This window comes from Vigna angularis, chromosome 10, assembly GCF_016808095.1.
Source record: "Vigna angularis cultivar LongXiaoDou No.4 chromosome 10, ASM1680809v1, whole genome shotgun sequence".
Taxonomy (NCBI): Eukaryota; Viridiplantae; Streptophyta; class Magnoliopsida; order Fabales; family Fabaceae; genus Vigna; species Vigna angularis.
Window position 1 is genome coordinate 20948940 of NC_068979.1, and position 14812 is coordinate 20963751.

At 35.0% G+C, this 14812-nt stretch overlaps 2 protein-coding genes across 2 annotated transcripts; one reads left to right on the forward strand and one right to left on the reverse strand.

Annotated features, from left to right (window-relative positions):
• The first annotated feature begins 9127 nt into the window (after nucleotides 1-9127).
• On the forward strand, nucleotides 9128-11047 carry LOC108319837 (7-deoxyloganetic acid glucosyltransferase-like). The gene is given in 2 exon segments (NM_001329807.1): nucleotides 9128-9606; nucleotides 9878-11047. Coding segments are annotated over 2 exon segments (1392 nt in total). The 5' UTR covers nucleotides 9128-9161; the 3' UTR covers nucleotides 10825-11047.
• Nucleotides 11048-12474: 1427 nt separating this feature from the next.
• Nucleotides 12475-14588, reverse strand: LOC108319834 (7-deoxyloganetic acid glucosyltransferase). Its single transcript, XM_017551120.2, has 2 exons — nucleotides 13991-14588; nucleotides 12475-13663 (listed from the first exon to the last, which is right to left on the reverse strand). The coding sequence occupies exons 1-2, from the start codon at nucleotides 14490-14492 to the stop codon at nucleotides 12717-12719; spliced, it is 1449 nt and encodes a 482-aa protein (XP_017406609.1). The 5' UTR covers nucleotides 14493-14588; the 3' UTR covers nucleotides 12475-12716.
• Nucleotides 14589-14812: the final 224 nt, after the last annotated feature.

The following is a 14812-nucleotide window of genomic DNA, read 5'->3' on the forward strand; positions in this document are numbered from 1 at the left end:
TCTTTTAATATGATAATGATGTTTATGTAATATATACCTATTTTAAATGTGAAATGCTTGGTATGGTGCTGAATGATGAAAGTTATTGTGGTGTATGGTTGCGTGTTAGGTTTATGCAGTACTAAATGAAACAACCCTTTAAAACTGAGAGCAATGTTATGTACAAATCTTTTTGTATATAATTATATACAAAACTTACATACAGGTTTTTCTGTACATAATTACATAAAGAAAAATCTGTATGTAATTACATACAGATATTACATACAAATGTTTTTGTATGTAGTTACATACAAATTTTTTGGTATGTAATGTTACCTATGACAGTTTTATATACGAATTTTTGTTTGTATGTAATCTATATGTAACAATGTATTATATACAGATTTTGGACCTTATATACAAATTTTGTCCGTAGATAATGACGTTCTCTTTTGTAGTGTATGATATCATGTATAGGCTAGAAAAGCTTCAAAAAAATCTCTTTCTTGTATCTATTTATACTCTGTAAAGGATTGAGGAAACAATAAGGTGAATAAAATACCTTATGTTTTAACATAGTATCAAGAGCATAATCTTAGGGCCCAAACAATTCTGAATAAATGGTTGATTCCTCCGAAATAGGTGATTCTTCAACGATTGACGATTCCACGATGCATCCATCAAACATTGCCGCTTCTGATTCCATTTGGGAAAATCTTACGACCAAAATGACGGAGGTTTTATCAAAATGACATCCAATATGTCAATCGTCGATCTCTTATTCTTCAACGGTACTGACCAACATCAAATTAAATGGTTCCAACTATGCCCTATGGTCCTAGGTGGTTGAGATGTACATCTTGGGCAAATACAAACTGATATATTGATGGATCCTTCCCTCCACCATCGGAAACTAATTCGGCATTCCATAAATAGCGAACTAAGAACGCTATAGTGAAATGGTTGATCAACTCGATGGATCCATCGCACTGGTAGGGAATTTCATCCGATTCCCAATAACCAAAGAGGTTTGAGATGTCATTGGTATGATATACTTTGATGGATCTGATACTTCTCATGTTTATGACCTTCGACTAAGGTAACCTGGATGTAGTAGAAAAGAGGATTGATTGAAAAATATTATAATGATCTGCAAGAATTATGGCGGGAGATATACTTTCGACGTCCTAATCTCATGGAGTTCCCAAGAGATATAAAATAAAACGATGCTTTGCTACAGGAGAAAAGAGTTTATATCTTTCTCGATGGATCGGATAGCCGACTTGATAACATTCAAAGTGACATACTCCAACTAAGCTATTTCCCACGATCAAGCAGGCTTATGCATATGTTCGAACAGAGGACACTCGTCAGATTGTGATGACATCTAGAGCAGAGAATATAACAAGTGGTGTTGTTATTGCCAATAAGGGCTCATAAGTTGGCCAACAGCCAACACTAGTTACTAGGAAACACAACTCAATCTTGAAGTCAAATGGTCTATTCGATGGAGAAAAGTGCACATATTATGGAAATTCTAGACACACTCATGACACCTGTTTCGAGTTACATGGGTATCTAGAGTGGTGGCATGAGTTGCAATCTAAAAAGAAAAAAGAAATTACTCAACTTGAGGAAGACATTGGTAAAGCTACAATAATCACTATCGAGTCTCAGTTCTCACTTGTTCTTATGACTAGTTCCTCTACTTTAATGGAACCAGGTAACTACGATCAAGTTTTTTGTAGTTCTAATTCTCGGCATGCAAGTGCATGGATTATTGACTCCAAGGCAATAAACCATATAACCTTTGATCCCATGGACTTCTCCCATTCAACCCTACCACGTAGGACTTGCATTGCAAATGCAAATGGAGTTACATACCGAGTCACAAGTGTTGGAACTATGGCATTATAACCCCCCTACTCTCCTTATCTCACATTCTTCTTATTCCTACACTATCTAATAAATTAATGTCTATAAGTCAAATAACTGAAGAACTCAAATGTGTGGTATTGATATACTCTATTTTTGCCTTCTTTAATATATTCTCAACAAGAAGATTATTGGGCGTGGTACTAAGAGAGAGGGGCTATACTGCCTAGATGATTTTAACAAAGGAGAAGCATATAACAGGTATCACTAGTTTAATAGCAAAGAACGGGAAATATGGTTGTGGCATCATCATTTAGGACATCCATCATTCAGTTATCTGAGACTTTTTTTTTTCAAATTTATTTTTAAATTTAAAAAATGTTGAGTTTACATGTGATACCTGTATTTTGGCTAAAAGCCATAGAACCACCTATCATATGAGTTTGAATAAAAACAATGTTTCTTTTGTTATAATACATTCTAATTTGTGGGGACCTTCTCCTAGGACTACCGTATATGGTCACTGTTGGTTTCTAATATTTGTCGTTGATTGCATACTAATGACATGACTTTAGTTGATGAAGACTAAAGATGAAGTGTTTCAAATATTTCAGAATTTTCATGTCATGATTCAAAATTAGTTTTTAGCCAAGATTCAAGTTCTTCAGTCAGACAATGGAGGGGAGTTTGTTAACCATCACTTCAAAGCATACATCTTGCAACATGGTCTTCTTCACGAGACCTCATGCTCACAAACTCCAAAACAAAATGGTGTTGCCGAATGTAAAAATCATCATATCTTGGAGACAACACATGCTCTTCTTCTGGACACCCATGTTCCAACTCACCATTGAGACGATGTTATAACTGCAATGGTATACCTCTTTAACCGCATGCCCTCCAATTTCTTGCATTTTAAAACACCTTTGCAAGTACTCTCCTCTCATGTACAATTACCTACCGTGTTGATGCTTCAGTCTAGGATTTTTAGGTGTGTGGTTTTTATTCATCTTCACAAAAACCAATGGAGCAAACTTGATCCATGTGTTGTTAGGTGCTTATTCTTGGGCTATGAATTGCATAAACAAGACTACAAATATTTTAACCCTACCACCAAGAAAACCTATATCACTATGGATGTAACTTTCCTATGAACCTTTCTTTTCTCCTATAGTATCCAATTCAGCTCTCTAAGGGGAGTCCATGAATAAAGAGCTAAATTGGTATTTAGCAGCTCCATCATCAATCGCTATAAAGAAACAAATTGGAGACCATGAATTTGAAATTGGAGGAGTAATCCATGATGTAGCTATAGAAATGCAATAGTTAAACTTGACTAAAATTGAGAGTGAAGAGAATCCTCCTATTTATGAAGAAACTAATCAAGAAATTGCTAGTGAAGAAGGTCCCGTTAATGAAGCATATATCAATCAAGGAAGTGAAGAACCCCTTTCTCCAAAGTACCCGACCCTCTCACTGAGAACAATTCTGAGGTAAGTTCTCATATCATCTCTTCATCTACTAATGCTCCAATAAGATATGTATCACCTATCAGAAACAACCGAGAAAAGTCACCCAATAGATATTCTCATGATGTAAAAGAAAGGCAATCCAAAATATCCCATAAATAAATTATGTGTCTACTCAACTATTATCAAAGTCTATTCAAGCCTTCACTCAACTATTATCAAAGTCTATTCAAGCCTTCACATAGACATTATTCTTCTGTCATATATTTTTGGAATTTTAAAGTATTATTGTCGAAGTCTTATATCTTTTAAAGTTTCTTTTTGTCGATAAACTATCTTTAATATCAATTTTATATTTTAAAATAATACTTTGACTTCTTTTTAAATAAATATAACAAGTTGGCATTCTTTTTAATAATATGATAATATATTATAATTTTAAATTATAAAATAAAATAAATATAATTAAAAAAGCTATTATTTTATATAATAATAAATATTTTTAATTTTCATCGTGTTAACATAAAAATAATGGAATCTCAGGTCTCTTTGATATTCCAGATTTCCTCAACATTAAAAGTCGTGTCTTTTAGTATACGAGATAATAGCATTTGGTCAAGCCAATTTTTAATAAGAAATGATACCAGTCAAGGACCATAAATTTATTCTTATTGTATTATATATCTTATAAATTTATATTATTTTCTCTCTTTAAAAGTGGATGAGGTATAAAACACCTACTATTCAAACTATAAATTTATTCTTATTATATTATATATCTTATAAATTTATATTATTTTCTCTCTTTAAAAGTGAATGAGGTATAAAACACCTTGATCCTTATATATTAACAACTCATTTTTACCAACTTTTGACAATGCCATGTGTAAGCAATTGATTGGTCCGTTTGAAATAAATAATTTTTGTAAAAAGGTGACATGGAAAAGGATTCAAGTTAACTATTTTGATAATTTCGAAAATACCCATATTCTTACCCTCTCATATTCAACACAATTTTCATTCTCTCTCCACTTTTCATTTTCGTCCTCTCTCTAACCTCTTTCATCGTTCTCTCTCCAAGCTATCTCCTATCTTTCTTCAAGCTCTCTCCTTTCTCTCTTCAAGCTCACTCCTTTCTCTCTTTAAGCTTTCTCCTTTCTCTCTCATTTCTCTCTATTTTAGCTTCATCTTCTTCGGTGAAGCAACCCGACGAGACACATGTTCTCCTTTCCATTAATTTTGTTGTGGGAAATGGAAAACTCCAGTGACTTCGGTGATGGGAGCAAGGTATTTTCACTATTCCATTTCCCCTTTCGCGTTTTCCTTTTCCTCTTTCCTTTCCCATTTTCCACTTCCTCTTTCCCATTTTCCATTTAGCTTTTCCCCTTTCCCCTTTGCCAATTTGTCTTTCTTGTTTTGTTAATTATTTTATGGATTGTTCTAACGTGAAAAGTTTTTTTTATGCAGTTGTGTGTGCAACATTCTTTCAAAACCAAGTTTGTTGATGTTTTGAATGGAAGATTGACTCATAAGGGGAGGAATGTCTACTTGATAAAATTATGGAATGTCTCCTTTCCAATCATGCTGATGTTAATATTTTAAAAATTATTGTAATGGATTGTATCGAACATTTCCAATTCACAACATCTTCCTTCAATGTTAATATTCATGGATTGAACCAAATTAGGTTCTCATCATGGAATGTTAATGAATTTGATATGCATGATCATTAAACTCACTCACCCATCTCAAAAATTGGAAAAAGTCACCAAGAATACAACAAAACCATCATGGAGAATCCGGTTGAAGTACCTTGGTTTAAACTCCTATAGAAGCTTTTTCCTCCACAATTGAGTGGGATAAACTGTGTTTTGATACACTTGACACCATCAATGATGAGAAACTTGAGTAACATGCAAAAAAATAGAAAAAATCATCGATAGGACACAAAAATGACCCTGGGGAGTCAAGTTATCCTAGCTGGGGAGTAACATGTAACTTTTCGTACAAATCAGCAATTAGTCCCTGGTCATGGTGATATTTCTGTGCTTAAGGCTGTCTTTGTCAATTTTTTTCAATAGATGACTCGTGTTGGTCATGGTTGATGGTTGCAAGTTTATAAAGACATAAAATAAAATAGAATAAAATAAGAAACATGAAATAATAACTTGAAAGGAAACTCATTTAGGAAGCTTAAAAAAATGTGTTTTTGGGAAATTAACTGCATCTATTACAGTGGTCTAAAAATTATGAGTTAAAAGTCATTTGAAAGATCTTTACATCTAGATTCCAACAAAACAAGAATCAACTCATTTGGAGTTCGGTGGAGAAACTTATCCGCAAAACAACCAGCAAAGGTCAGACCTGACACGAATATATAAAACGTTAACTTTAAGAAATTAAATGTACCAACTCACATGTCCAAAAACTACAAATTATAGTCATTTGAAAGCTCTTTGAGTCTAGATTCCAGCAATAAAGGAATCAACTCATTTGGAGTTCGGTGCAAAAAGTTAAGAGCAAAACAACCAACAAAGGTGAGAGTTGACAAGAATATGTAAAATGTTAACTTTAAGGAATTAAGTGTACCTACTCAGATGTCCAAAAATTACAAATCAGTAGTAATTGGAAAGCTTTTTGAGTCTAGTTTCTAATAAAAAAAGAACCACGTCATTTGGAGGTGTGTGGAAAACGTTATGATTAAAATAGTCAGCAAAGGTCAAAGTTGACATCACGTTATCTTATACGTATATCTTTCCCTCTTGTTCACAGATCTATTACTTATTGAAATTTCCTTTTAAAGCTTGTGTACTGTAACATGTTCATTGGTGCACTAAACACCACTCATGACCATTAAACTCACTCACCCGTCTAAAATAACAAACATGAAACAATAACTTGAAATTAAACTCATTTAGGAAGCTTAGAAAAACGTTGTTTTTGGGAAATTAATTGCACCTAATACAATGGTCTAAAAATTAGGAATTTTCATTCATTTGAAAAATCTTTGAGTATAGATTCCAACAAAACAAGAATCAATTCATTTGGAATTTGGTGGAGAAAGTTAAGAGCAAAACAAGTAGTAAAGGTCAGAAAAACAGAGTTGGGGAGTGTTGTTCATCCAGCTTGGGAGTATAGTTGAAATTTCTGTACAAATGATAATTTTTCTCTGGTAATAAATTACAGGGTCCCTGTAATCGATTACCAGGGGCTGATTACTAATTTGTACAAAAAGTTACACGTTACTCCCCAGTTGGGAGAACTTGACTCCCCAAAGTCATTTTCTTGTTCCTATGGGTGATTTTTTCCAATTTTTTCATGGATACCTCTTGTTTATTATCATTGTTGGTGTCTTGTATATCAAAATACAGTTTGTCCTACTCAATTGGGGACGAAACAATGCATAGAGGTGTTTGAAACAAAGAAGGTGAAGTCTCTGACCTTTAAGGAAGCTTAGAAAAAGGTTGTTTTTGGGAAATTAATTGCATCTAGTACAGTGGTCTAAATATTATGAGTTAGTAGTCACTTGAAAGCTCTTTGAGTATAGATTCCAACAAAAAAAGAATCAACTCATTTGGAGTTCGGTGCAGAAAGTTAAGAGCAAAACGACCAATAAAGGTGAGAGTTGACAAGAATATGTAAAATGTTAACTTTAAGGAATTAAGTGTACCTACTCAGATGTCCAAAAATTACAAATCAGTAGTAATTGGAAAGCTTTTTGAGTCTAGTTTCTAATAAAAAAAGAACCACGTCATTTGGAGGTGTGTGGAAAACGTTATGATTAAAATAGTCAGCAAAGGTCAAAGTTGACATCACGTTATCTTATACGTATATCTTTCCCTCTTGTTCACAGATCTATTACTTATTGAAATTTCCTTTTAAAGCTTGTGTACTGTAACATGTTCATTGGTGCACTAAACACCACTCATGACCATTAAACTCACTCACCCTTCTAAAATAACAAACATGAAACAATAACTTGAAATTAAACTCATTCAGGAAGCTTAGACAAACGTTGTCTTTGGGAAATTAATTTCACCTAGTACAATGGTCTAAAAATTAGGAATTTGTAGTCATTTGAAAACTCTTTGAGTCTCGATTCCAACAAAACAACAATCAATTCATTTGAAGTTCGGTAGAGAAAGTTAAGAGCAAAACAAGCAACAAAGGTCACAAAAACAGAGTTGGGGAGTGTTGTTCATCCAGCTGGGGAGCATAGTTGAAGTTTCAGTACAAATTAATATTTGTCTCTGGTAATCGATTAGAGGGGCTGATTGCTAATTTTTTCGAAAAGTTACACGTTACTCCCTAGTTGGGAGAACTTGACTCCCTCATTTTTGTGTTCCTATGGGTGATTTTTTCCAATTTTTTCATGGATACCTCTTGTTTATTATCATTGGTTGTGTCTTGTATATCAAAACACAGTTTGTCCTACTCAATTGGGGACGAAATGATGCATAGAGGTTTTTGAAACAAGGAAGGTGAAGTCTCTGACCATTTAGGAAGCTTACAAAAACGTTGATTTTGGGAAATTAATTGCATCTAGTACAGTGGTCTAAAAATTATGAGTTAGTAGTCATTTAAAATCTCTTTGAGTCTAGATTCTAACAAAAAAAGAATCAACTCATTTGGAGTTCAGTGCAGAAAGTTAAGAGCAAAACAAACAACAAAGGTGAGAGTTGACAGAAATATGTAAAACGTTAACTTTAAGAAATTAAGTTTACCTACTCAGATGTCAAAAAATTACAAATTAGTAGTCATTGGAAAGCTTTTTGAGTCTAGTTTCTAATAAAAAAAGAACCACGTCATTTAGAGGTCTATGGAAAAAGTTATGATTAAAATAGTCAACAAAGGTCAAAGTTGACAACACAATATTTTATACGTATATCTTTCCCTCTTGTTCACAGATCTATTACTTATTGAAATTTCCTTTTAAAATTTGTGCACTGTAACATGTTCATTGGTGTACTAAACACCACTCATGACCATTAAACTCACTCACCCTTCTAAAATAACAAACATGAAACAATAACTTGAAATTAAACTCATTTAGGAAGCTTAGAAAAACGTTGTTTTTGGGAAATTAATTGCACCTAGTACAATGGTCTAAAAATTAGGAATTTGTAGTCATTTGAAAAGTCTTTGAGTCTAGATTCCTAACAAAACAAGAATCTCATTTGGAGTTCGGTGGAGAAAGTTAAGAGCAAAACAAGTAGTAAAGGTCAGAAAAACAGAGTTGGAGAGTGTTGTTCATCCCACTGAGAAGTATAGTTGAAGTTTCTGTACAAATGACCATTTTTTCTCTGGTAATCGATTACAAGTCCCCTGTAATCGATTACCAGGGCAGAAAATGGCCAGAAATGTTTATGGAGCTCATCTAACTTACATGTAAGTACTTAAATGACATTTTTTTTTCAACAATCTCGCGAGTAAAGACACAGTGAGACCAATGGTGAAGAGAAAGACGACAGAGAGGGAGTAAGACCATTAAGATCAATGGTGAAGAGAGATGGACAAGGGTGAGAGTGAGATCGCAAATAAAAATAAATGTTTGCTTCCTGAGATGAAATTAAGAAAAGAAGAAAACAAGTTTCTCTTTGTCTTCCCAAAATACCCTCAACGGTACATTTCGTTTTAGAAAAATAATATTTTGAAATTGACCAATGGTCATCCGCCACTTCGCGTTTTTTATCCAAAACACCTACTATTCAAATAGTTACCTTTAAAAAGAACATTTTCCTAAAAAGAAAGGAAACCATCAAGAAGGAGAGGATATCAATGGCCGGAGCACACGTGGTCATGTTCCCCTGTCCATTCCAGGGCCATGTACAGCCTATGCTGAAGCTCGCCGAGCTTCTTGCCCTTCACCATCTCCACGTCACCTTCATCAACACTCACAGTATCCACAACCGTCTAACTCGTTATGGTGACATTCAATCTCTCTCAGCCTCCTACCCCACCCTCCATTTCAACACCATTGCCGATTGCTACAGCCATGGCAATCACACTGGATCCGGAGACACTTCTGGCGACATAATACTTTCCACAACTCTGCACGCCAAGCCCCTATTGAGAAATATCCTGCTCGCCCAGAGTCCTGAAATTCCCAAAGTTACTTGCATTATTCAGGATGGCATCCTGGGAAGCCTTTCCAATGACTTGGCTTCTGAGTTAGGGATAAGGATAACAATCATTCATTTTCGAACCAGCAGTCCCTGTTGCTTCTGGCCTTATTTCTGGCTTCCAAACCTCTTCAAAACCAACGAACTTCCCATTCGAGGTATGTGGAGAACTCGGGTCCAGATATGCGCACACAATCTCATTCGGACCTTTTTTTAAACAGTTTGCATTCCATTTAGTATATATATACACCAACTCCATTGATTGGAAGGTTGAACTCAATACTAAGAGTTTATGACTCTCTTGGTGTATATGTGTGTGTATATATACTTAAGTTATGTTTCTGAGAAATTACAGAACACAAGAAAAATGACTTATTTTCAGAAAAGTTGGGTTTATAGTTAATTAATGATGAATGTAACTGGTTGTAGGAGATGAAGACATGGATCGCATCATAACCAATATGCCAGGCATGGAAAACTTGCTTCGTTGTAGAGATCTCCCTAGTTTCTGCAGACCAGGGGCAAAAGGGAACATGTCTATTGACTGGGTTTCGTTTCAGACCCAACAATCACTTGCAGCAGACGCGTTGATACTCAACACTTTTGAGGAGTTGGATCGCCTTGTCCTCTCTCAGATACGTCTTCACTTTCCCAAAGTCTACACCCTTGGCCCTCTCCACCACCATTTGAACGTGAGAAAAGCAGAAACCAATGGAGCAAATGATGCTCCTTCCTTTCGGAGTAGTTTTTTTGAAGTGGACAGGAGCTGCATGGCGTGGCTTGACGCTCAGGCTCAGGGTTCGGTGTTATATGTGAGTTTCGGTACTTCAACGATTGTGACAAGGGAGGAACTGATGGAGTTTTGGCATGGTTTGGTGAACAGCAAGAAACGGTTCTTGTGGGTGATGCGGCCTGATTTGGTGGTGGGAAGAGAGAACGATGACCGGATACCGGAAGAGGTGGAGGAAGGGACTAAAGAGAGAGGGTTGATGGTGGAGTGGGCGCCGCAAGAGGAGGTGCTAGCCCACAAGGCCATTGGTGGGTTTTTGACACACAGTGGGTGGAACTCAACCTTGGAGAGTTTGGTGGCTGGTGTGCCCATGATTTGTTGGCCTTATTTTGCGGATCAGCAGGTTAACAGCAGGTTTGTGAGTGAGGTTTGGAAGGTTGGATTGGACATGAAAGATGTTTGTGACAGAGATGTTGTGGAGAAGATGGTAAATGATCTGATGGTTCATAGGAGGGATGAGTTTTTGAAATCAGCTCAAGCGATGGCTATGTTGGCTCACCAGAGTGTGAGTCCAGGTGGTTCTTCTCACTCCAGCATGCAAGATTTGATTCATTACATAAAATCAGTCAGTAAGGAAAATAACTAATACCAGCAACGCACAATTGCATATTCATCATATTTTCTTTTGTGTTACTTAATCTGTCATATCTAGTTATGTTTCAGTGCACCTTCATTACAAGAACCAATTGCAAATGCAGTATTTAGGTAGAAGTTTATGTGCTGGAAACTGTTGATTAAACAAAACTGCTTGTTTCAAATAAGATGTATTCACTTCTTCATCTTTAAACAAGCAAACCTGTTTGGTAGAACTTTACCGTTTTCAATAGCTTTTGTATAGACTCATCTCAGGGTGGAACATTCACCGTGTTGTTTGGTAAAGAAAAATGATAACACAAATATTAGCATACTATTCTTTTTTATTTTTTATTCTCTTTTTTCTTATTAAAATACAAAAAAAAATCATTTTTTTATATCTATTTATTTTTTTAATGAGTTAAATAAATATAAATGTATGCCATCCTATACTTTTCTTTGATAAAATATTGTTTCGTAACACAAATAAAAAAGTTTTTCCGGTCTTTTAGATCTTTTGCAAAAATAAAGATTTAACTTTTATATAAAACAATTTTTATATATTTTAAGAAATAAAAAATATATTTAGTCTACAGATATAAATATAAATAAATTTGATTTTACTAAGAAAATAAGTTTAAATAAGTTGTGTTAAGATATAAATTTTGAAAAAATAATAATCTTTTACAAAATAGCTTGAATTTCATAAATATATATAACAAAACATAAATATGTGAAGTCAAATTTTAAATATTTTTCACGATTGACATTATTTCATTAATAATCTTATTTAATCACTTGAATTTAAAAAGTAAAATAAAAATTATTAGTAATTATTAATATGTTGTAAGCATCCATGAATTAAATACTATAATATTTGTATTTGTCTTCGTTAAGAAGTGAGTAATTAAATAATCGTATATATTTTCTATATATCCTTTTAAAGTTATCATTTAGTTTATGTAACATATTTTCACTATAAAAAATTTTAAAATTATCAACAAAGTTTTAACTACAAATATAATTTTGTTTATAAATTTAAATTATATGAACAAATTTTGAAATTTTAATTATCGATCAAATTTTATCTACAGAAAAATGTGTCATTAAATTATAATTCATACATTAACTAAAAATTTGTAGGTAAGGTATACCGATGAAAAATTTGTTAATAAAAGATATAAGCATTATCGACTAAAAAATTGGTTGATAAATCCATTGGTACAAAAAGTAAAATTTTTCCTCCATTTTTTCTTTCTTAAGACACATTATTTATTTTTCTCTCTCTTGTGTCTTCATCTTCTTTTGGTATTTTTCTGTGACAACATGTGAGCCTCTCGTGTGGTGAATTTTGGTATTTTTCCTTTTGTAAAATACCAATGAAAAGAAAATGTACAACACTTTCAATGAGAGACCACTGTTCCACTACCCATGCGCTAGTTTCTCATTACCCTTATCCCAATCAATCTCTCTCTTTTGGCATTCACAACCTCGACGGATGTGAGACTGGTGTAGCAAGAACATGAAAAACAAAGGATACGGGACGGAAATAAGAAAAAAAAAAGATGAAGTGGGAAAGAAGACTTGTGTAAGAAAAAAATACAAAAACATGGAGAACAGGTGTGGGAGCTGGTGTAGGAAGAAGAAGATGAAAGCCAAAACATAAAAAACAAATACAATTTTACAAAAATGCAGACTAAAAGATCATCTGCAATTGCCACATTTGGAGTTGGTATCAGCTTAGGACTCTAACGTTTATGATGCCACATTCCAAAAATTTATTTTTCCATTCTGTCTTTTTCTTTTTACCAATACAGAACCTAAATAGTAAAGAAACATCATTTAGGATCCCACAGTAGATGTGAGATATGATTGCAAGAAGGAAGCTTGAGGAATTGGGCAGTGCTAATTATTTTCTCTGCTAGCTGATATAATGTACTCAATCAAATCGTGGAGACTGGTGTACGAGGAACCACCTGGACTCACACTCTGGTGAGCCAACATAGCCATTGTTTGAGCTGATTTCAGAAACTCCTCCCTCCTATGAACCATGACATCATTTACCATCTTCTCCACAACATCTCTGTCACAAACGTCTTTCATGTCCAATCCAACCTTCCAAACCTCACTCACAAACCTGCTGTTAATCTGCTGATCTGCAAAGTATGGCCAGCAAATCATGGGCACACCAGCCACCAGGCTCTCCAAGGTTGAGTTCCACCCACTGTGTGTCAAGAACCCACCAATGGCCTTGTGTGTCAGCACCTCCTCTTGCGGAGCCCACTCTACAATGAACCCCCTCTCTTTAGTTCCTTCCTTCACCTCAGTTGGTACGTGTTCCTCATTGTGTTTTCCTGCAACAATGTCAGGCAGCTTCACCCACAGGAACCTCTTCTTGCTGTTCACCAAACCGTGCCAAATCTCCATTAAATCTTCCTTGTTCATAATAGTGCTACTTCCGAAGCTGACATACATCACTGACCCGTCGGGCTGAGCGTCGAGCCACGTCATGCAGCTCCTGTCTACTTGAAAAATACTGTTCTTAAACCTAGGAATCTCTTTTCCTTTGTTGGATTCTGCTTTTCTCATGTTCAAATGGTGGTGGAGAGGGCCAACGGTGTAAACTTTGGAAAAATTATGACGTATTTGGGAGAGGACAGGGCCTTCTAGATCTTCAAATGAGTTGAGGATAACCGCGTCTGCTGCAAGTGATTGTCGACTCCGGTCTGCATAGGACTCAAAAGTCGAGTTCCCCTCTTGGTTTGGTCGAAAGAAACTCGGGAGATCTCTGCACCGAAGCAAGTTCTCCATGCCTGGCAAGTTTTTTATGATCCGATCCATGTCGTCATCTCCTACAACCACTCACATCATAAGTTCATCTTATATGTTAACCACATCACCAGTGCTGCTGAATCTATACAAATTTTGTCTACTGTATCAGTTAATTGTTCCTTCGCAAATTGACTTTAAGAATAAGAACAATTTTCTGATAAGTGGAAAACCTGAACCATTAATTAAGAGATTATAGCAGCTATGGCTATTGATAATGAAATTGTCATTGTCAAAAAGAAATTGGAACATGTACTAAATGAAATGCGCATATTGAAAGAAGGTACAAGTAAGGCGTGGATTCTAGATAGGGTGAGAGGGATGAATGAATTTGAAGTCAATATACATACCTCTAATGGGAAGTTCTTGGCACTGGAGGAGCTTTGTAGCAGACATATAAGCCCAGAAGCAGCAAGAACTAACGGTTCGGAAATGAATGATTGGTATGGATATGTTTAACTCAGAAGCGACGCCAGAGGAAAGGCTTCCGAAGATTCCATCCTGAATAACGCAACTAAGTTTGGGAATTTGAGGAGTGTGGGAGAGCAGAATATCTCTCAAGAAGGGCTTAGCGTGGAGAGTTACAGAAGAAATGAGGTCCCAGATACGGTCTCCGAATCCAGGGTGGTTACCCTCGTCGTAACAATCGGAAAAGGTCTTGAAATGGAGCGTGGGGTAGGATTCTGAGAGAACTTGGATTTCACCGAAACGAGCGAGGCGGCTGTGGATGGTGTTGGTGGTGAGGAAGGTGACGCGGAGATTCTGAAGGACTAGAAGCTCCGCGAGCTTCAGCATGGACAGAACATGTGCGGGAATTGGAAGAGGGAAGATCAGCACGTGCGCTTCTGCCATTGAATTTCTAGTCTTCAACTTCGCTTTGGTCTCTTACTAAAATGGAAACAGGGGAGATGATTGTTTCAGATAGATCCAACGGACCAGGCACGCATATACTCTGTTACCAAATTAGAACTGAAAGTATTTATTTGCTTTTAAAATATCTACAAATATTTTAAAATTCCTAATTATAGATAAATATCCAAAAATATTTAATTTTTTTTATAAATTTTAAAATTAAATTATTAAAAAATAAATAAATTTTAATATAAATCAAAAATAAATTAAAATTTATTTTAATTAAATTTAAATTAATAACATATAAATTAATTTTATTT